General features: G+C 54.1%; 1 protein-coding gene across 5 annotated transcripts in view; it reads left to right on the top strand.

Annotated features, from left to right (window-relative positions):
* Positions 1–23,165, top strand: part of DPP6 (dipeptidyl peptidase like 6) — a 519,939-nt gene that overhangs the window by 382,531 nt on the left and 114,243 nt on the right. For all 5 annotated transcript variants that reach the window (XM_045837839.1, XM_045837842.1, XM_045837838.1 and 2 more), the window contains exon 4: positions 19,508–19,602. In XM_045837839.1, coding sequence (XP_045693795.1) covers positions 19,508–19,602 — 95 coding nt within the window. The remainder of the gene's footprint in view (positions 1–19,507; positions 19,603–23,165) is intronic.

The raw sequence follows: 23,165 nt of genomic DNA on the forward strand, positions 1-23,165 counted from the left end.
TGGGACAGCTGGGAAGCACCTTTGGGATCCTGCAGCTCAACTCCTCCTTTGGCACATTGAACTACTAAGAGGCCAGGGTGACCCGTCCGCTTAGAGTCCCTTCTGCCCTCTTCTGAGGCCGGGGCCACGCTGAGTGAGGGCAGGGGGTGCTCCGTGGCGGGAGCAGGAGTGGGCGCTGGCTGTCTGAGACCGTCCCCACGGAGAGAGCTGTCCGCGGCGGAGTGCCGAGTGAAAGAAACGGAAGGACCATAAAGTCTGCCCATCGTCTCCTGGAAAGGACCTACATTTTCCACACAACCTGGGGGTGGGGGCGGGGTGCGCAGGAGGGGATACTGGGGGAGAATAAAAGACTGGGAGAGAATTTGTCTCCTGGGATTAGGATTGTGTGTGCGCTTTCTTTTCCATTACTACTCCAACGGGACCCTCCCCCCGCATCTAATCTTTCTGCCAGAGAGCAGCCAGCTTCCTGCTCCGCAGGGCGGTGGGGGGAGGCCTGCTGCGTCTCTCGTCAGTCACTCACTCCCCCCACCCCCCGTGGTGACCAGGAGCAGGCGCAGGTGCCCTGGGCCAGGAGCGCTGAGCCCGGGGGAAGGTGAGAGAAATACAGGTGCGGGACAGTGGTGGGCGAGGGTGCTGGAGTTCACGTGCCGCTCACGTGGCACGTCACGTGGCACTGGCTGACCCCGACCCCCGCAGAGCCCTCTGCAAACTCGAGGGTCCCGAAGAGTGGGGAACCCAGATGCACGGAGAGCAGAGCGAGTCGCCTGGATGGACCTGGGCTGAAGGTAACAGAAACCCAAGTGGCTTAGCCAACAGAGAAATTAATTTTCCTGCCCTGGCTGGCGTAGCTCAGTGGATTGAGCACGGGCTGCGAACCAAAGCGTCGTAGGTTCGATTCCCAGTCAGGGCACATGCCTGGGTTGCAGGCCACAGCCCCCAGCAACCGCACATTGATGTTTCTCTCTCTCTCTCTCCCTCCCTTCCCTCTCTAAAAATAAATAAGTAAAATCTTAAAAAAAAAAAAGAAATTAATTCTCCTCACATGCAGGACACAGAGACAGACCATCACGGCTCTGTTCCGGCCCGAGCCTGTCATCCGGGGTCTGCTCCCTCGGGGGTGGGGCTGCTCAGCCCCGCCCTCGGGGCACTGGCACCAGGCAGCTCTCTGCATGGGTGGTCCTGGGTGGTCCCTGGCCTCCACCCACACGTCAGAGACACCCACCACCAACGCCATGAAAACGTCAGGCATCGTCTAACATGCCTTGGGCCGCAAACCCCCCCGGGTCCAGACCCTCTGTCCTAGGTCCCCACTCTGACGCTCCTGACCTGCGGCTTGGGTCTGTAGGTGCTTTCAAAATAAAAGCGGGCGAGTCCCGTTTTTCGGAGAGAGACGGTTTCCCAGATGACAGCTTTCTGTGTCCACCTCTCTCGTCGTTGCCCTGGATGGGACCACGTGGCTGTCCGATCTTTCTTTTCTTTTTTTAATGTCTTCTATTTTTTCAGTTACAACTGACATTCGCTATGAGATCCATTTCGGGTGCACAGCTTAGTGGTTAGACAATCATGTACTTTGCACAGCAACCCCCCCCGATATTTCCAGGGCCCACCTGGCCCCATCCGTGGTTATCACAGTGTCACTGACTGTCCTCCCTGTGCTGGTCTTTCTGTCCCCGTGACTGTTCTATAACCGCCAGTCTGTGCTTCTCAGCCCCTCCCCCTTCCTCGCCCCGCCCCCAACCCCCTCCCCCACCGAGCATCTGTAGGTTTGTTCTCTGCATCTATGAGTCTGTTCTTCTTTTCTGTGTGTGTGTTTGTTTTGTTCCTTCCACCCCACACATCGCTGAACACGGTACCTGTCTTTCTCTGTCTGCCCCATCTTCCTGCACACAGGTAAGGGGGGACAGCAGCATTTTTAACTGGACATGTTGAATCCTTAAGGAAAAGTTTGGGGTTTGGGTAGCGAAGAGGAAGCCGAATGGATTCTGGGCACGTGGCGCCCACTGTAGGAGGTCAGAGGGGAGAGGCGCAACTGCAGGGACGTAACACATTTCATTCGCGGGGACGGAGCAGGTGGCCCTCACGGTGACCACACACTGGGAACCGCAGGGGGTCGGTGAGCTCCACGGCGACCCACCCCCTAAAGGAACCTGGCTCTTTTCACGTTGACCATCCAGATAACCTCCCGCAGCGACGGGAGACCCCTCGTCCAGGCGCACCTTGTGGACACGACCTTCACCATTATCTTCCTTGTTTCCTCCTGAAAATATTTCTCAGTTCACTTTTGGGGGACGGTTGACACGCAGTATTGCACCGGTTTCGGGGGCACAGCAGAGAAGTGAGTGACCTGTGTAACGAACAAAGCGCTCCCCCTGGTATTTCCGCCCACGGTGGTCACAGCACTGCTGACGCCCTTCCCCGCGCTGGACTGCTCCTCCCGGGACGGTCTGTACCTGCCAGTTCCCGCTGCTTCTCCGTCCCCGCCCCCCACCCCGACACCCCCCACCCCTTCCGAAAGGGGCACGGCTCTTGCTTTGGAACCTGATGTGGCCACTCGATGTCGGCCTAAAGCCTGTGGTCAACTCCAGCGACAGAAAGTTCCCAGTGACGGAACAGCTCAAGGAACCTGCGGAGCGAAGGGACACCCCCACCCCACGCACGACCCGAGTCGTGTGTTTTGGGAAAGCAGTCCCATGTGTTATGAAACAGGCCCACGAATGTGTGCTTTTCTGGTAGGGCGAGTAAGGCTTTCGGATGTTTACACGAACTCACTAAGTCTACAGGTCCGTGCCCCAGGGGCTGGGATTTAAACCCGATGGCCCTGATGGATGGACTGATAACACGGACAATAAAATGTTAACGTTTATGAATTATCCCTGCTTAGCAGCACGGGTGAGTTCAGAACTGGGTCCTAGGTCGCTGTTATTTCTCTTTTTTTCTTTTTCTTTTCTCCCTTTCTTTTTCCTTTTTTTTTTCTTTTCTTCTTCTTCTTCTTTTTTTATTTTTTTTTTTGGTTGCTCAAGTGCAATTGTTTCCATTCCGTTTTAAAAGCCCCAACAGTGTTTAGAGGAGTGTGGGAAACAGCGCCCCCCAGTGCCTAAGGATACGCATGGCCGTCGCAGTAACTGCCGTTTTCAGTCCCACAGAGCGGGAGGTGCACTTGTAAGGCCCACGATAGACGCGTACACTGATGCTCCCGCCGCCGCGGCCGCGCGCACTCGGTGGGCATGGCAAACGAGCCTGCAGACAGATTCGATGAGGCTGGCTAACCGGGTGTGTGATTTCCTCATCACCGGCCTATTGGCGTGCTGCGCAATGGAACTCATTCCCCGGAATGTAGATTTACCTGCCTCCCATCTGCGACAGCCGGAGCAAGGTGGCCAGTGGTCATCCGAGCACGAACCCTGCCTCCTGCCAGAGCCCGGAGCCGCCAGAATTCTTTTTTTGCCTTCAATGCAGCGAGGTGGGGTGTGGAAGAGCCACGCGTCCAGGAATAGATGAGTCGGAGGATCGACACTCGGGCCCTCATTTTAATGAAATGTCACCGGACTCTCATCCGTCTCTCCTCCGCCGCCCCACAGATCGTGACAGCCCAGAGCCTCCGTCCCGCGCTTCCGAAAGTGGAAATTAAATACTGCCTCTAAAAATAGCCTTCCCGGGCCTAGAATGTCGGAGCTTTATCTTTAAGAATTTAGGTTGCGTCAGGTGGCAAAGGCAAAACAGGAACTGGGAAATGGGCAATATTGATTTTTTTTTGGCTTGCTGGGAAATGCTATTAAAATGAGATGAGGTTTTGACACGTGCCCTTTGTGGATTGAAACCCTCCACCGCGCATGGCCTGGGGTGCGGGACCTGCGTCTGTGGGACCGCGTGAGGTTAACGTGCCGAAAGAGGCTTTGTAATTTGGGAAGCAAGGGTCACACGTGCTCGGTGAACTGAGTTGGGAAAAACTGTTGCATGTTGTCATCGCAGAATGAGAACCAGAGGAGTGACCAGGAATGTGCAAGTTTTCTTGGTTGTTGCTGTTTAGGGAGGAAGGGGGGGCGCGGAGAGAGAGAGATAGAGAGAGAGAGAGAGAGAGAAATAGAAACATGGATTTGTTGCCCCCCATATGCGCCCCCACCAGGGTTTGAACCTGCAGCCTAGTTATGCGCCCTGACTGGGAATCGAACCTGCAACCTTTTGGTGCGTGGGGCGATGACCCAACCCACTGAGCCACGTGGCCAGGGCAGGGACATGGATTTTTTCCTCTTCGTTCTGGATCGTGGCATCTGAAGAGTCTCCACATCAGAGTCTTAGGAGACTTGCAGCCCAGACGTCCCCATCATCACAGGGGGACGGCACCTTTGTCCCGATTAATCGACCAATGCCGAGACGTCCTGATGAGGTCACGCCCTCTCCTAATTCAGATTCCCTCCGTGTCGAAGTCCTTTCTGGCTTCCGGATCTCAGCCCGGCGCACGCAGCGGCCAGGGCTCCTCGCTCCTCTCGCAGGGACCACTCCTCAGACCTTCCGGGCTTTGATGGCCTTGGTAGGGGTCGGCGTCGGGCGTTCTGAGGAGTAGCGATCAGCCAGGTCTCTTGCAGCATTTTCTCACACTGCACTTCTTCTGACTCATCGGTGGGCTGCGGTCACAGGGCTTGGAATAGAAGGCCACTGGGGGGCCGGGGGGAGTGCACTTTTCGTGAAAGGGCCACGCCGTCTCCACGAGCACCCAGGCTGCTGGCGGAGTCCTCGACGCTCACCAAGGTCACGTTTGCCAGTCTGTCGAGTTTCTCTTGTCCCCACCGTTCCGTCCTGTGCGTTCCTGGAGGAGGGCGCTGCCACGGGCCCACCCCCGAGGAGTATCGTGGTCCACCTGCCCGAGAGCAGAGCGTAAATTATTTAGAACCCGTCTGCATGGGAGACATGTCTGTTCTCCGCCGCTTCTGTGTTTGTATCAATATAGACCCCTGGATATTTAGTTTCTACTGTATTATAAATCAGTGCTACTTTTTTCCCTTCAAATGTTCCTGTAGCAGTAGGCATGCTCCGCCATAGTGGGGAGGGTCTTTTTCTCGCCCTGTCTCCCTTCCCCTCCCTTTTTTCTTTCCTTCCCTCCTCCCTCTCTTCCTCCCTCCCTTTCTTTCCGAAACGACACTAAGGTACCCTAGGCTGGTCTTCTGTGTTCCCTGCCCCAGCCCGAGAATTAGCCATTTCCCTGAGGGGCCCCAGTTCCTCCCATTTGCGGTGAGAAACCACACCTGCGCTCGCTCGCCGGTCCCGGGGCATCGCGGCTTCCAGGCCGTCTCCGCGGGCGACGGAGCGAGGAAGTGCATTTGCGTGCACACGCGTCTCGACCTCTGTGTCCGTCTGTACGGTAAGCGAAATGTGAGTTCATAATGACATTTCTGCACCGGACACTCTAGCAGCCACATGCCAGATACACACGTGTTTACGAGGTCTGTCCAGAAGGTGTCCAGCCATGGACTAGGGAAAATGGAGACATTTACTGAAGAACATGCAAGATACAGGAAACATGGCACACAGGACAATGACGCCTCAGTCCCCTTCAAAGCAGGCACCTGGGGACCTCACACGGTTCTCCCAGTCGCCATCGGCTGCCCCGTTGTAGTTTCCTGAATCTCATCAGCTGCCTGAAATCTCTTCCCCTTCAAAGGTGTCTTTAGTTTTGGGAAAAGCCAGAAGTCACAGGGCACCACATCTGGGCTGTAGGGGGGCTGTCACCTGGGTGATGTGATGTTTCTCTAAAATACTGTGCACTCGACGTGATGCATGAGCGGGCGTGTTGTCGTGACGAAGCTGCCAATCACCAGCTGCCTGCAGCTGCAGCCTTCTGAATCACCTGAATACAGGAATGTTCAAGCTTAATCCTAAATCTGATGCAGATTCGCTGCTCTGCTCGCTCACTCATTTTGAATGTGACGACCACACAGTACACACGCTCACTCAACAGCATCTACCGCCCCCACTGACCAGTGCAGTGAAGTCGTCATTGTTCACGCATGTGCATTCCAGTCCACGCGCCTCGGCTGCCAGGTCACATCGGTGTTGCGCAAACCATTCTCGTTATATTAACAGTGGCTGGACTTTTTCTGGAGATATATATATATATATATATATGACATTGTTCATAACAGTCAAAATGCGGAAACAGCCCCAGTGTTCATCAACAGAAAATGGATGAACAACATATGCCGCACACACACGAATCGGACTGTTATTACTGAGCCCTGAAAGAGGAACGGCACTCCGACCTGCGCCGCAGCTTGGGCGGGTCCTGACAAGGTCACACGAGGTGAAGGGAGCAAGGCACGAAAGGGCGAATATTCCGTCACACTGACTGAGTGTGTATTGAACCAGCCTGGTCGTTTGGGGGTAAATTCCCCTTTGCTGTGGTGTGTAATTCTCTTTAACCTGCTGGATTTGGTTGGCTGGTATTTCGTTGAGGGTTTTTGCATCTGTGTTTATGAGAGATATTTGTCTGTACTGTTCTTGTGATGTCTTTGTTGTTGTTTCTTTCTTTGTCTCAGTGTAATGCTGGCCTCCTAGAATGGACTGAAAAGCGTTCCCGTCTCTTCTGTTTTTGCCATTATTTCTCCAGATGCAATCTCTGCTCTTTTCTCTCCGTTCTCCTTGGAGGCCACCAGGAGGCAGGTCTCTGAAATTAATTTTTCTTCGTCCCTTTTTCTTGCTGCTCCTCGGACTCGATGATCTTGGTTATCATCGAGTTCACTGCTTCTTCCTCCCGCCCGAACAAACACTATCTGTACACCCTCCAGTGGCCTTTTCGTTTCCATTATTGTGCTTTCCTCTCCCGAATTTCTGTGTGGCTCATTTCAAATCATGTCCGTTTCCTGGCTGATATTTTCTCCACCCAGTGATGCATAGTTCTCATTTGTTTCCGTTCTTTAGCCGTGGTGCGTCTTTAGTGCTTTGGGCATATTTGCAATAGCTAATTTATTTGTTCATTTTTATTGAATTGACTGGGGTGACACTGGTTAATAAAATTGTATCGGTTTCAGGGGTACGATTCTACAATACATCACCTGTGTGTTGTACTGTGTGTTCACCACGCCAAGTCACGTCTCCTTCCGTCACCGTTTATTCCGCTATCCCCTCCCCCCCCTTCCCTCTGGTAATCACCACACTGTTGTCTGTGTCTGTGAGGTTTTGTGTGTGTGTGTGTGTTTTTTTGTTTGGGGGTTTTTTTTTTTTTGCTTAATCTTTTTACCTTTTCCACTTAGTCCTCCTGCCCCCTCTGACAGCTGTCAGCCTGGTCTCTGCATCCGTGAGTCCGTCTCCACATTGTTAGTTCCCTTTGTTCATCCGACTCCACAGAAAAGCGAAACCGTGTGGTATTTGTCCTTCTCTGACTGGCGTATTTCACTTACATAATAGCTAATTTAAAGAGTTGTTTTTCTGATATGTCTAGTGTCTGAACATCCCCGAGGAGCAGTTTTTATTAACTGCTGAGAGGTTTTTTTTTCCCTGTGTATGGACCACACTGTCCTATTTCTGAGCGTGTCTCATGATTTTTGTTAAACCCCAGGTATTTTAAAGAATCTCATGTGGCAACTCTGGAAATGAGATCATCCTTCTCCTTCTGTCTTGTTGCTGTTCTTTTGTGGTTTGTTGCTGTTGACATGCAACAATGTAAACATTGCCTACAAACAACAAACGATGTAAACAATGTTCACAGCTCCCTGAACTAATGTAACAAAGTCTGCGTTCTCTTCCTGCGCGCGGACCCTAAACTCTCTGGGGCGTCAGCGTAGCGCTACGTCTCCCAGCTTCGGCCACTGAGCTCTGCGTGCGCCGCCTGGCACGGCGTCAGCACTCAGCAGGCAGGGTGCGAGCCTGCCAGCCCTTCCTTTGCTGCCTGCGCAGAGTCTCAAGGTCAGCCCGGTGGCGACAAGGGCATTCCCACAGCCTCCCGGGCTGCAGGCGGCACACGCACACACGCACGCAGCCTGCCAGAGTGCCAGAGACGCGCTGGAGGTTTTCAAAGCCCTCAGGGCCCTCTTGTTCCCTCCCCAGCTTTCCCTTTGAAGTGTTTGGTCAACTTCCCTCGGCAGCAAGGAGGCTGTTATCATCCCCTCCAGCAGCTGCTGTTGAAAACAATTGTCACCGATTGTTTCTGACAAATGCCCCAGGGAAAAGGTTCTTGTGAGGAGCGAGCTCTGAGCTCCTCGGGAATGAAGACGAAAACCCCAGAGTGCCGGCTGCAGGCAGAAGAAAAGGCAGTCCTCTGGAAATGGGGCTTGGGGGAGGGGGGCTCTACCGCTGTCCTTTCCCTTCCGGGAGCTTCTCCCCCGATGAATGCCTGCCTGGATTGCAGAGCCCTCGGTGTTCAAGGCTGCCGCCCCGAAGCTGGGGGCAGGGAGATGGAAATACGACCACACGGGTCAAAAGGCCACCCAGGTCACGGTCCTGGCCGACATTCAGCCTTTTAAAAAAACATAACTGCCCCTCCGATGGTTGGAAGTCGTTGGCTAATTGCCGAAGTCTGAACAAAGTTGATTTTGATGATTCACGCAGCCTCCTGGCTTTTGTAAAGGAGCGGTTTTGCGGAGGTCCGCGGTCTGCCGCCCGGCAAGTGGTTCCGCCGCCTTCTGTCGGATTTTGTGTGTGGCTCTTCCGCTGGTGGTCAGGACCACCTGCTTCTCAGCTCCGACACAGATGCTCCAAAGGATGCCTGTGGCCCCTTAACGCTTCCAAGAATGTCCAGGGAAGATTCCGGATGTCTCCTAGGAGCAGGGTGTTTCTGTAGGGGTGAGGGCTGGAGTAGGCTGAAACCCATCTTCCTGACAGGCTTAGTGTTTAATAACATATTTTATAAAAATACGATTACCTAGCCCTGGCTGGCGTAGCTCAGTGGATTGAGTGCGGGCTGCGAACCAAAGTGTCACAGGTTTGATTCCCACTCAGGGTACATGCCAGGGTTGCAGGCCACGGTCCCCAGCAACCGCACACTGATGTTTCTCTCTCTCTCTATCTCCCTCCCTTTCCTCTCTAAAAATAAATAAATAAAATTTAAAAAAATACGATGACCTGAAAAAGGTAGCCCCGCTGACAGACCGGCTCTGCGGAGCCCGAATGGCGAACGTTGTCAGAGGGAACGTTCTTTGCCTGGTGAAACGCACGCCGTCTTGGCTGCAGCGGATGAACATGACACTCAGTAGTTAGCTAAATTCCTCCCTCAAAGGCAATTTCTCTTCATTCGTTTCTGCAAGGAAGGCTAAAACCACGTAACACCTGAGGACCCACAACAACTCCTGAGAGGGAAAAGCGGCTTTCTTTCTTTTCTCTCCTGAAATTAAGATCTGTGTTTATTTTTTTTTAAGATTTTATTTATTTATTTTTAGAGAGAGGGGAAAAGAGGGACAAAGAGAGGGAGAGAAACATCACTGTGTGGTTGCCTCTCGCACGCCCCCTGCTGGGGACCCAGCCCGCAACCCAGGCCTGGGCCCTGACTGGGAATCGAACTGATAGCACTTCGGATCGCAGGCCGGCACTCAGCCCACTGAGCCGCACCAGCCAGGGCCAGATCTGTGTTTAGAGTAGACGTGCCGCGCTCCCTACGTCCTCCCAGATGTGGCCTGGTGGCATCCTGACACCCCCTTCTGCACTCTCAGTGTGTGTGTGTGGGGGGGGGGGGTGATCCTTGTGTCCCCGTACGGTCTCCCGTCTCTAGCAGACCGTGACTGCAGGAATGGGGGCGGCCCCCTCGGGAGACTTCCCGGCAGCCGGGACCTGTGAGCCCGCGCTTTCCTAGTCCCGGGGCCCGAGGGTCTCCGGAGTCTCCCGCAGGTGCAGAAACTGGTTTTCAAGCGAACAAAGCTCATCATCTAATCTGTCCCGGCACCTTCTTCTTCGATGGCCACTGAGGGTATTAAGCGCCGACTGTATGCCCTCCGTAATGCAAAGCGCTTCAGGTTGCATGATCAAAGGCCCTCGGTACTCATGGAACGACGCGGAAGGGCCCCAAATGAACTCGGCTCACCCGGGGAGTATTCAGGAAGCGTACCGAGGTGCAGAGGTGCTCGAAGGCGTGGCCGGCGGAGACTGTCAGTCCTCAAGGGCCTTGCAGGGGAGGAGGGGCGTCCGTCAGGCCTTCGAGGAGTTGATGGGCACGCGTCCGCAGGGGCGTGGGGGCGTCTGCAGCAAGGCTTCGCGGTGGGTGTTAGTCCACCACACGCGGGGACAGCCAGCAGAAGCAGGACAGGAAGGGGTGGATGTCGTGTTATTACTGGACACGGGGGACTGTGCCCAGGAGCGGGGGTGCCCGGGGCCGGCGGTGCGAGGGTCCCTGACTTCTTGTGGGAAAGATGTCCCAGCACCAGTCCCGATGGCTGTGAGGGTGGGTTTGTTACAGCTGGGACGGTGACGCGAGGACCGGCCCAGCACAGAAGCAGCAACAGGCAGTGCTGCCTTAGCCCACGGGGAGGTCAGAGAAAGGGGGCCTTGGGGACAGGTGCAGGGGACAGCCCGGGATGAGCTGCTGCCCTGGTCGCCAGGTGTCGTGGGGACCCTGAGAGCTCAGGAGCCGCCTCGCCTGCCTGTGGCGGAAGGAGAGAGAGGGGGCAGAAAACGGCCTGGGCTGCCCCCGAGAGAGGGAGCTCATGCTGGCTCCTGGGTCCTGAGGCCGTTACTTTCTCTCTCTCGCCCTCTCTCCCTCCTCTCTCCCTCTCAAATCAATAAACATATCCTCTGGTGAGGATTTTAAAAACCTGAAAACTTAATACCCTTGACTGCGCCGTGACCACCAACCTTCACCTTTCCCCCTTGGCCCCCCAGCCTGCTCCCCTTGGCCACTGTCAGCTGCTCTCGGCGTCTGTGAGTCTGTCTCTGTTTTATTTATTTATTTTGTTCCTTAGATTCTGCATAGCAGTGAAATCACATGGCATTTGTCTTTCTCTGATGGGCTGAGCTCAGCATAAGACCCTCTCAGTGTAAATAAATTGTAAAATAAAACAACGATGCAATATGCAAGGGATGCATTCTAGAACTGTACATTTGAAGCCTGTCTGATTTTATTAACCAATGTCACCCCAATAAGTTTAATAAATTTTTTAAAATCCCAGTTCTCCAGACCAATGTGTTTCCTCCCTTAGCCCCACAAGCTTGCGGTTGATGAGGTTAAACACTCAAGAAAGTGTGTTGCTGTTTCTCGGTGAGCTTCCCGCCCAGCGAGCTGTTGAAAAGTCTCAACGTGACTCCATGGCGCACATAAAAATTGTTCCCATAAATAAGGGCGGAAATGTAAAAGCCGTTAAAGGCGATGGGGCAGTCCATTCATCAAAGACAAAAACGGAGCTGTCTCGGGCCTCACGGTGAAAACGGAGTGAAATTTAAAGCCACACGCGTCATCTTTGAAATGTAGCTACTTCCCGAGTAACTTCCAAGCTGAGACGGACCTGCTATTAGTCTGCAGGTCCTTGTCGACGCAATTACCCCCGCTGGAAGAGTGAGTGGGGCGGCATCATTTTACCGTAATCCGAAGCCGCACAATCGCACGGCCCGTCACCCTCCTTCCACCCCCATTTCCGCCCAGGGGCTCGGCCCTTTGTTTGCGAGAATCAAAGAGAGGCTTTTCCGGACTCAGTGCCTCTCCCACCGTCAGGCTCCCCGAGCACAATACCCTGTCTGGCTCTTGAAGGACAGAAAAGGTCGTTTGCAGGTTGTCCTCATTCATTCTGCTTCTCGCTTCTCGAGCTCCCGCAGGAAAGTCAGACACAGCGACTTTCCGGTCGGGTCACCCTGACCCGCGTGCAAAGCAAAGGAAACAGCCGGGGATTCTCCCACGACACCTCCCTGATAGAGGGTGTGAGGATGGGCGGGGCCTCGACCTGGGGGGCCATCACCCTGGCTTCCTCTCCATCAAGTACTTGCAGGCAGGGCCCCGGGCCCAGGGGTGCCGCTTGCCTTTAAAGAATGTAATTGAAAAGCTTGTTCTTCTGAAAGATGAGAACCGTTGTATGTCTTTTTTTAATATTTCATTCATTTACTTTTATTTTTTAATCTTTTATTGATTATGCTATTACAGTTGTCTCATTCCCCCCCCTTTATTCCCCTCTGCCCTGCACCGCCCTTCCACCTGCATTCCCCCGCCTTAACTCCCGACAACTTTTGTGATGTAAGCCGGGGGGGAAAAAAGAACCCAGAGCTGAAGACACATGTTTGCAGACACCTGCTCAAAATCTCAGCGTCGGTGCCATGAACCGGCTGGGTGCACGTGGGGCCTCTGGGGGTCTCTCATTTCCTGCACTCATGGGGGGGGCGCTGCTCCCTCTGAGCCCCTGCTCCCAGCCAGCTCTCCGCCCTAATGCGGCTCCGCTCACGCTCCACGGCCGCAGCGCCTCTGCCCATCCAGCTCTCTTCCCAGAAGTCAGGGGCTGCGTCATTTTCTCTCTTTATTCAAAAGGACAGCACGGGGAACGATAAATAAGCACCAGCTGATTTCAAGTCTTCCATCATGTCTGTGTCCTCGGCCAATATCTTTGCAGGAAATATTTAAACGTCAGTTATGCCGCATTCTCCCATCCACGGGTGCCTGCAGAGGCACGCTCTCCCACAACCCACGGACGGCAGCCCCGCGTCTGCAACAATAGCTGTGATTCCCTGGTGCCCTTCAGTTCCCCGGGCACGTTAGGGTTTTCTCCCTTGTTCTCAGCGTATCTTCTGTGGCGTCTCCCTCCCAGTGTGGATGAAGGGACGGATCCTATTTGTGGCAGTTAGTTCTGTCTCTGGGGTTGCTGGGCATGGAGAGCCACTTGTCTTCTCCCTGCGACCTGGAGTTATTTCCCTGCATTAGGCCAGGCGTGTTGTAGGGTTTCCCACACCTGGGTCTGTCTTACTGCTTCCTCATGGAGCAGCCGCAATGCCCGGCGGTCCCACTGTGAGGGACGCCACCATTGATTCGTGGGCTGTAGTCACGGCCAACACGCCCCTCCATTATAAACATGCTTCGCCCATTCGGACTGGCAGGGGCTTCCTGGGGTGCTGCCTGGGGACCGGGAAAACATCCCTTCCGCTTTGAGCCCGGCCCGCACGGGGGAGTCCCGTGAGGGCCGTGAAATGACGATGTTCTCCCCCGCGGTCGCTCTTCCTGCTCTGATGAGTTGGCTGTCTTCTGACGGGGGGGGGGGGGGCACGCCCCCTCATCAGGACTGTCCCCGGACTGCCAAAATCACAGGAAAAACCCAGAATGACTCATTTTTAGTGACCACGTTCCCAACACGAAGTTGGTGTAATAGTTGCCTCCCCCAGTAGACAAGGGAGGTTTTGTGTGTGTGTGTGTGTGTGTGTGTGTGTGTGTGTGTGTGTGTGACTACCGTTATAGATTGCTGAGTCGTTTTCTACACTCGATTAGTCTGATTAGTTTTAATCAATGGTAACATGCTTTCGACGCTCAGATGCTCCCAACTTGGCCCACCGGAGGCCGGCCCGCTGGCTGTCCGGTGCCTGTACCGGGTACCTGTGGCCCCCGGAGTGATGAGCCACCACACGGCTTCGAGGACACACAGAGTGTCCGTCACAATCTGGTGGCCAGCCCGTGCGTGGCTCCCACTCTGCCTGTCTGTTGACTGGTTGGCTCACAGGACGGGGCCACCGGCTGGCCGTCGGCTGATCTGGCCCAGCCCGGACACAGTCAACGGACTTGCGCTGTCCCTGCCGTGTCCCGCCCAGCACCCACTGCTGGGTGCGCCTGTCGAGGGCTTGAGATGTGTCTCCCGCAAACAAGAATTTTTAAATTTTATTTAATTTTAACTAATTTCAATATTCATAGGAGCATGTGGCTAGTAGCTACCTACTGGCAACACAGTGCTAGGTTATTAATATGACCCAACTAAAAACACTTGCTTTTGGCATATACTTCCCTCAATAATTAGTATAATTTCTGATATCAGCTTTCTAATGATCGTGGTGTTGGGAAGCCAGAGGAGCACTCCCTCTCGGCCGGAAGCAACGTACCCACACCTGGACCGAAAATGCACCCTTCCTCACCGCCAGTTCACACCCCCGCTGCTGGCTTGGGCGGGGAGGGTTTCAGAACTGTAATTTATGGGCCGGCGGTGATTGGAGAAACACGACGGAACCGCCGCCGCCGCTCGCTGCCTGCGCCCAGAACGCGAGAGGAGTCCTGAACGCACAAATCCGTGCAAAGCTGAGGACGAGAGAAAATGGGGGAAGGAGCCGACGGAGCTGTCTTCTTAGGAGAGCTGCTTGAGTTTCTCAGACCACTCGAGCTTTACCATCAGCCCCTAACGTTTCCTCCTAGGGCATGTGGAGCCTAAACGAAAGCAGGAGGCACAGGAAATGCCCCGCACGTGTCCACAACTGGACTTGAACACGCGCCGCCGTTGGCAGCGGGGCCTCATCTGCATGCCGGCTTGTTCTTGGTCCCCACTGTTGTCTGAAGGCACAGTCCAGACGCCGCGTCCTCCTATCCTCCCGTGCCTCCCCGCGCGCCTCTGAAACAGAAGGACTTGCCTTGTTGCATAGAAAAGAACGCGGCGATTGTATCACCCTAAAAAAAATAGACCCCAAAACAAAAGCAGTACTTTCTCCAAGCACTAGTTGTCCTGTCAATCCTACTTATGATCATACTTATCCTATGAGTGTTCAAATTTCCTGTTGTCATATAAATGCCATTATTTCTTGGGGGAGAAAAAAAAACAGGTCGTTTTCTGTGCTACAGTTTCTCTGAGATTTGTACTTACGGTATTGGCTAGAACATTCCTCTGATCTCTGCATTTCCTGTCATCGCTAATGGGTGGATTGGATTAGAGCTCTGGGTTTTGTGTGGGGGTGGGGTGGGTGTGGGTAGTGCTTCATCATCAGTGTTGCCTCTCCCCTCGGGAGGCATGAGTGGAACTGCCTCTGACCCTGACCCCCCTGACCCGTAGCCTTGGCCGACCGACATCTCCGCTCGCTAGGAGCAGCAGGACGGAGGTGCTCTGACCCCGTCGGCCTTTCTGCTGGATACCTGGTTTTCAACAGGGAACTCCCCTCACCGGATCCACTGTGAACGGCAACGAGGGGACATTCTCTTGATGTTCCCCCTTTTCCGTACCAGTTTTTACACCGCACGCTGACTTGCAAGCACCCTCCGACCGTGGTTTATGTAATTCGTTGTCTCTTTTGTCAGCATCCTTTTACGTTCGTGAACTTGGGCATAGTTAATGAGCGTTCCTCTATCGCCATCATCCCGATGGAGGCTCCGAATGCCCCCTTGTCGGCCAGGGAGAGCCTCTTCCACTTGGTTTTGGAGTCGTTTTGACTGTAACGCCTTCCGTAGTGTCTGACCCCCGTCCCGGTTCTGGACCGGAGTCAGCTGTTTACAGCGGGAATCCTGAGTTCGCCTGCTGGGCAGGGGCCTCGCTGGACCACACCGTGGGCACCAGGGACCCCACAGCAGGCTCTCCATTTTCTGACCGCCGCGCAGGTGTGGATGGGTCTTAGGGAACGTGCCGTAGACTGTGTGTTATCACGGGCAAGTGAGTTGTGTCAGAGGAGAAGATAAAGTAAGCGACAATAGAACATCGCTCCTAATGAGCAGTAATTAAAAGAGGAGATAATCACGAGAGCAATCAAATTTACTCCGTTTATTATGTGCGCTCTTTGTTTCCAAAATTAAAATCTGTTCTTCACACGCAGAGGTGCTCTGTGATATTGGTGTAGTGAAGGATTAATACACCCCTCAAGACCAACCAGCTTACACAAATCACACTTGTCAATAAGAACCGAATGACCGGGATCGCGAAGAAATCAATAGTTCCACGAAATGCCACAGTGCTTTTAAAGTGTTTATCTTGGACAAGACCTTTGAACAAGCTTACGGAAAAGTACATTATTGTCAGGCAAAAATAAACCGCATGTAAAGCCCACTGATACGTACAACTCAGAGTAAGTGACTGGAATTTTGTCTTACTTTTGGGAGAGCAAGAAAAGATTGTGCTGCTCCGCTATCTATTTTGGCATTACAATGTGAGGAGACAGCCTAAAGATGAGAAGTAACCACTTTCGCTGCTAACGAACAGGGCAGCTTATTTCTGGCTCTTTAATACTTTCAGCTCGGAAGGGTCACTCAAGGACACCGAACAGCGAACCCAGCCATGTGCGCGCACGCAGGGCACCGCGTCCCTGGCCTGGGGGACGTGACCGCCGGCAGGCGGCGACGGGTGAGGTTGTCTGCAGGAAGTCTCTTCCTGGACGCACCCCACACTTGGTACTTCTGAGAGTCCGCAGCGCGGGCGGCTTTTCGGTTCATCGTCCCCGGTCCCAGGGGCCCCTCACACCGTGCCGCATCACGGCGCAAGCTGAACAGCGGCGGCAGACGTGACCCGCGTGCTCTGAGAAAGCCGACCTGACCCCAAAAAATGGACATCACTTTGATTCCTTCACACTGGACAGCCCTGGTGTTGGCTGTTGTCATGTCTCTTATCAGACAGTCTGAGGGGAAAGAGGTCTGTGCCCCTGACTCAACAGCCAGGTGTGGCGTGTTTTAAACATTCTTACGGCACACGGTAGAAAACCGTGGCTCTAATACATTTGCTGCAAAAAATGCCCTGGCTGGCGTAGCTCAGTGGATTGAGCGCGAGCTGTGAACCAAAGCATCGCAGGTTTGATTCCCAGTCAGGGCACATGCCTGGGTTGCAGGCCATAACCCCCAGCAACCGCACATGGATGTTTCTCTCCCTCTCTCTTTCTTTCTCCCTCCCTTCCCTCTCTAAAAATAAATAAATAAAATCTTTTAAAAATTTTTGCCGCAAAATATATAAAACAAAATTGCAAGGATCCCTGGGAGAGAATTAATCCATCGTGATGGATTTCAACGCAAAGTTCTTGATTTGTCTTTGACTTTGGAATTTCCACATCGTGTTCTTACTGAAGGACAGGTCAACAGGCAAAGCGTCAGCTACGTACGAAAGAGGCAGTTTAACGATACGGCCAATCTGACGAACGTGCACTTGGGATGCCAGAGGGAGAAGGCATAGATAAAGGAGAAGAAAACACATTTGGCTGAAGATCTGGGGACAAGGGGAAGTTGCAGGGACATGGCGCTCAGGAGACGTCGGACAGACACAGCGCGGCCGGGTCTGAAGGCATCGGAGTCAAACTGTCGAAAACGAAAGACAGCAAACAAACGTCAAAAGCAGCAGGAGAACAATGCAGGGGAGAAACACGCAAGGAAAGAACAATGGAGCTAGCGGCTGGCTGGTGGTTCCATCGGAAACCACGGTGGCCAGGAGAGAGCAGGACGAAATTTCAAAATGCTAAAAGGAAAGGAAAAAAGAACCTATTGACCTGGAATTCTCTGTGAAGAGATAATGTCCTTCAAGGGCGAAGGGTCGCTGAGGACATTTTCGGATGAAACCAGCATAAAGGGCCGCGGCCCCGGCCGACGCACACAGCCGGGAACCCTACGGACAGTCCTTCGTGCAGCAGGAAAAGGGCGTCTGGCGGAAACTCAGATCTCGAGAAAGAATAGAAAGCATCGGAATGGTAAACAGTGGGTAAATGCAAAAGACCCTTTCGGCATCCCCTTCTTGATTCCTGCACAAGCCCTGTTCTGTTCCAGGCAAGCATCACAGCATCGTCTTGCGGAATACACGCGCCCTGTTCATGTCACACACATAATTACAAAGTCATGGGGCTGGACAGGGGCCTGCAGACCTGGCCGATTTCTGTGTGTCTGAGAAGTAATATTGTTAACCCTTCACAGACCGCACGGCAGTGAGAAGTATATATTAGAATCCCCAGGACAACCGCTAAAAATAAAGGCAAAGAAATACAGCTAAAAATACGGAAATTAAAACTCTAAAAATATTCAACAACAAACTGAAAGCCGAGAAACAAAAAAAAGGGGGGGAAAGAAGTTGACAGACAAGTAGAAAATAAGCCAAAAAAATGAAAAAGACCAAACCAAACTGTATCAGCACTTCATTAAATATGCATATGGCACATGTAGCAAGACAGCCCACGTTATGGGCCACAGCAATGTCCTGATGAGTTGTAAAAAGGCTGAAGTCATCTACAGGGTAATCTTTGATCCGACGAATTTAAATTAAACATCTATAAAAATAAGAGGGCCAGAGTAACTCTATATATTTAGGAATTAAACAACACATTTCTAAATAATCATTGGGCCAGACAGACATTACAGGGGAAATTAGAAATAATTCAAACTGAATAGTAATGTAGTTCAGCCTATAAAGTCTGTGAGATGTAGCTAACACCATCCAGGGAGGGAAATTTTTAGCCTTAATAGTTTTATTGGCAAAGATGGAAAGCGAAACCAAAGACCTAAGCTTGCACCTCAACCAACCAGAAGAAGGAGAGAAAATTAAAGCAAGCAGAAGAAAGGAAGGAAGAGGAAAAGAGTGTGATTGTCTCAGGCAGGACGAAGAAACACTAGGAAGGACACCGCCGTCAGAACTGACCCAGCCTGCACACGGCGTTTCTGAAGACTGTGCCCAATGCCTTCGCCCTCACACTGGTTCCGTGGGACCCCCTTCACCCAGAAAGATACTCTTCCTTCTCCCCTTCGTGTGGCCTGCCCATCACCAGCAGGCCTATCGGCCGAAAGCTCCCCCTTCAGTGACAGTGTGTGGCGCTGCGGGCACACACGGCTGCTAACCCCCTGCAGGCGCCCTAGCCTGCACACCTGTTTTGTTAGTTTTCAAGGCGGTGGCGGATTGTGCAAAGCATCACGGTCGCTAGAGATACAGGGTAGATACTCAGAGATCTCAGAGGAACAGCCGGTTCCGGACGGAGCATCAAGGGAAACTTGTGGACAAAGTGGAGACGATTCCACAGGCTGTGGAGGGGGGGGCGGTATATGTGTGTGTGCGTGTATACAGACTTCACCCCAACGTTTCAGATACAGGAAATTGGTCTGGCCTCGGCCAGGTGGCACCACTGGTTGGAGCGCCATCCTGTGCACCGAAAGGTCGCAGGTTCTGCTCCCGATCAGGGCACACAGCTAGATCGTGGGTTCGCATACAGGAGGCCACTGACCAATGCTTCTCTCTCTCTCTCTCTCTCTCTCTCTCTCTCTCTCTCTCTCTCTCTCCTCCGCTCCCTGTCTCTCTCAAAGCAATAAACGTGTCCTCCGGTGGGGATTAAAAAACAGAAATTGGTGCATTCAGTGCCAATTACCCTCCATCCCCTATGGTAGCAGGCTTCTCAAGCTGCCGTCTGTGTCCACTCCGTGTGTCCTGCCCAAACAGACCTAGAGTGTTCTAAAAATCTTGTGAGCACACGCGCCCGTGCTTGCTCTGCCGGGGTGCAGAACAGGAGCGGGAGATGAGAGTCTGAGAAGAGCTGCCTGTGGGGTTATGTTAGGAGGAACTAAATACATTTCCCCACGTTGAAAGGGCCCTCTGACGAAACGCCGGCTGTGTTTTCTCACAAGCAACCCATTCATTGTACTAAGTGTCCGTCAAAGGCGCGGTGAGTTCCTGGATGGCTCATGGTTCTCTTTTAATTTCCTCCCTCGCAGACAAAGAATTCATCTACCGAGAGCAGAAGGGAAGCGTGATCCTGCGGGATGTTGAGTCCAATACGTCTACCGTGCTGATAGAAGGCAAGAAAATTGTAAGTACCCTCTGTGATGACCAGGATAAGTTCCGTGGTGGCTCCTGCAGGAAATGACTCTCGGCTTCGACTCGCAGCCCAGCCACGCAGAAGCGAGGAACGTGGAATGCTGCAGGCTGAGCCACGGCAGATAATCAGAAATCAAAAGCACGCTAATTTAGTAAGATCAAAGCCCAGTCTCTGCCAGGGTGTGGGACGTTTCTCTGCGGTTTTGAAAACAAGTGTTACAGATCACAGATAACTGAAAGATAAAGTCCCCAGACTTCCCACATTTGCGGGACAACGGCGGTCATGCGTAGAAACTAGTTCAGGAGGACTTGCCGGATCTCATCGTAAGAAACAAACTAACCTCGCCCTGGCCGGGGTGCTCAGTGGGTTAGAGCGCCGTCCTGATACACCAAGGTGGCGGGTTTGATCCCCGGTCAGGGCACTTATGAGAATCAACCAATGAATGTTGAATCAGTGCAACAACACATTCTCTCTCTCTCTCTCTCTCTCTCTCTCCTCTCTCTCTCTCTCTCTCTCTCTCTTCTCTCTTCTCCTCTCTCTCCTCTCTCTCTCTCTCCTCTCTCTCTCTCTCTCTCTCTCTCTCTCTCTCTCTCTCTCTCTCTCTCTCTCTCTTCTCTCTCTCCTCTCTCTCTCCTCTCTCTCTCTCTCTCTCTCTCTCTCTCTCTCTCTCTCTCTTCTCTCTTCTCCTCTCTCTCTCCTCTCTCTCTCTCCTCTCTCTCTCTCTCTCTCTCTCTCTCTCTCTCTCTCTCTCTCTCTCTCTCTCTCTCTCTCTCTCTCTCTCTCTCCCTCCCCCTCTCTCCTCTCTCTCCCTCTCTCTCATCAGTATAAAAATGAAAAAAATGAGTCCCTGCCTGCACAGGGGCCCTGCGTGCAGGTGCCGACTGTACTCACACTCACAGCAGTGAATGGTGTTGGCGCCTGAAAACCCGCGTGCTCAGCCGTGTGACGGCCACTGCCGTGAAACCTGGGAACGCCTGCCTTCCCAAAGATCCAAGTGGCATTTTGCGATGGGGCGTTCCTGTGCCGTTAAAGGGGTTTCTCCAACACGGGGAAGAAGCTGTATACCCAAAATCGATCTAAAGAGAATTAATTTTTTTCCACAAGAAGTTCATTCTCCTCGTTAGAACAGCTGCATCTCCGAGTCGGTGGGGGGGCGGGGGTGTCCTACTCTAGTCCAAGGCAGTGAGGGAACTGGAGGAAGAAACTAAGGCAGATCCCAGGTCAGAATGATGGGGACGCATCTCTGGTGTGGATGGGGAACCCAGAAGTCCTGGGATTCCACTACCTGGGGTTCGGGGGTTCACAGACGAGCACCCTGAGCCCAGAGCTGCAGCAGAGCCCCCGGGTGACTGCTGAGGGTCTGGCAGGTGCCCAGAGCCTCTGTTCCAGGGACAAGAAGAGGTGGCTGCGCCGTGGCCCCACCCCACCCCCAGACTCGTTCAAGGGCCGCTCAACCTTCTTTTTCCTCCTCGAGAGCGTCCTGCTTGCTGTTTAAGTACCTTTCACGTCTTGCTGGGGTGACGGTCGCTGTTTCTTTAAAACGTGAAGCGTGTGTGAGGTTCAGGATGCAGCGGGTCCCGCCGTGTACACGGACAGGGCGCGGGTGCGAGGAGAGCCGGGGGGCGGGGGGGTGGGCGGCCTGGACAAGACCTTCTTGCAGCCAAGCTGGGCTCTGCCAAGCGAGACTCGGGAAGGATGGAGGTGCCTGCATTTTGCATTTAAACAACAACAACAAAATCATCGTCTTTGGTCGAGCCACCCCCCCCACCACCCCGTGGAACTCTGTCCCAGCCGCTACAAAGCACTGCCGTGGCAGAAATGGATTTCTGATAGGGATGCAGAGGGGCAGACCGGCAGGCGGTGGCCTGCGGGGTAAGTGCGTCTTAGTGTCACCGCGATGTCGATATTTCCTGCGAGGACGTCGGTTTAGTAAAAGCAGCGCCCCCCCGCACGCACGGCCGCACTCAGCCGTGAAATGCGAGCCGAGAACGGCCCGTCCCCTCTCGGATCGATGGCCGGTGACACGTCGTTTATTTCCCCAGACGTTGTTTTAGCCCAGTAACAAGGGGACCTCAGAGACCGCGTTCGGGAAGGAGAAAGGGAAGGACTTCCTCCATCTCGGAGATCGGCAGGCTGGCTCCGCAGAAGGCAGGCTGTGTCCCCTTAAAATGCCACTGAGTCCCTCGCGTGACAAACGGGTCCTGAGCGCCGCACGTCGACGGCCCAGTCAGCCCGGCCCCCATCCCGCCCAGTTTGTTCTGGTCTCCAGGCTGCGCTTGCCCGCTCCTGCGGGCAGACCCCAGCGGAGAGGAGAAGGGGGAGCGGGTGGAGGGGCCGCATCCTACTTAGATGGCAGAGGCCCCCGGCTGGAGTGCCACTGAGCCAGGGTGCCCCCCCCCCGAGGGCGGGTCTTCTTCCCTGGGGTCCGGCCAAGGACGTCGTCTCCTCTCTGCGGCCTCACACGCCGGTGCCGAGAAAGCGAGGCCCAGGGTCGTGGGTCCCTCTCGCCCTTCCGAGGACCCGCCGGGTGCTCTCTGCTTGTTTGTCGTCCGGAGGCTTTGGGCTCGTGTGGCACAAGCAGCCTGAACAGAGGGGCTGTGGTCGCGGGGAGGCCGCCCGTCCTTCTGGGGGGGGGGGCGTCTGTGGGCCGGTCGAGCCACCTGGAGCGAGTGGGGCGGGGGAAGCAACAGAGGCAGAACAGAGGAAGGGCCCGAGGCAGGAGAGGCCAGGCCGCAGCCGCAGGAGTGGGTCCCGGCGGCCGAGCCGCCTTGGCCCTCGCGGGGGAAGTGAGCCAGCCGGGCCGCGTGCGCCCAGGAAACCAGCCCCCGAGGCGGCCGAGGAGGGGCCCTTGGGGAAAGGAAGCCAAGGTGTGCGCCTTCGAAAAGAAGGGCGACACAGGTATGGGCGTGTTCTAGAGAGAGAGAGAGAGCGCCCTGGGTCCTTTGCCTTAAGGGTTTTTTATCAGTTTTCCAAAGGCAGGAGTTTGAGGGGGGGGATCTCAAAAGAATATTCACCAGCTTTCCTGGTGTGTCCATTCAGGGTCCAGGTCTCTGCGGATTGGTCGGTGCCAGGGCAGGGGGGTCGTTAGTCTTTGTAGCTGTTCCTGAGGTGGCCATGGCATCCCTCTGTCTGTCCTGCTGTCCTGGGTCTGCAGCTGCAACGCAGCTGAGGCCTAGGTGTCCCCTCTGGTTTGACCAAGACCGTCTCTGTGGTCAGCAGACCTGAGGCTTTGTCCCTAAGGATACGTGACGCGGGCCAGAACCGCATTGTCCTGAAGACTTCGTGCTCAAGGGGGTGGATGCACATGGGAGAAGGCAGGTGAGCCGGGGTGCTGGACGGGGCCCACGGGCGTCAGCTCCCTGCCTCGGTTTCCTCATGCCACTTGCCGGGAATTTCCCCCATTTCTTACTCTCCTGCCTCGTTTCCAGTAGAAGCGCATTTAAAACAGACCTCGACCACCTTCCCGGGCATCCTGAGGTCTCCCGGGGGGCTGTCACTCTTACGGAAGCTTGGTGCCACCCCCCAACTCGTCTACGACACACCAGCACGGAGAT

This window comes from Phyllostomus hastatus, unplaced genomic scaffold, assembly GCF_019186645.2.
Source record: "Phyllostomus hastatus isolate PE091 unplaced genomic scaffold, TTU_PhHast_1.1 phas_contig_244, whole genome shotgun sequence".
Classification (NCBI taxonomy): Eukaryota; Metazoa; Chordata; class Mammalia; order Chiroptera; family Phyllostomidae; genus Phyllostomus; species Phyllostomus hastatus.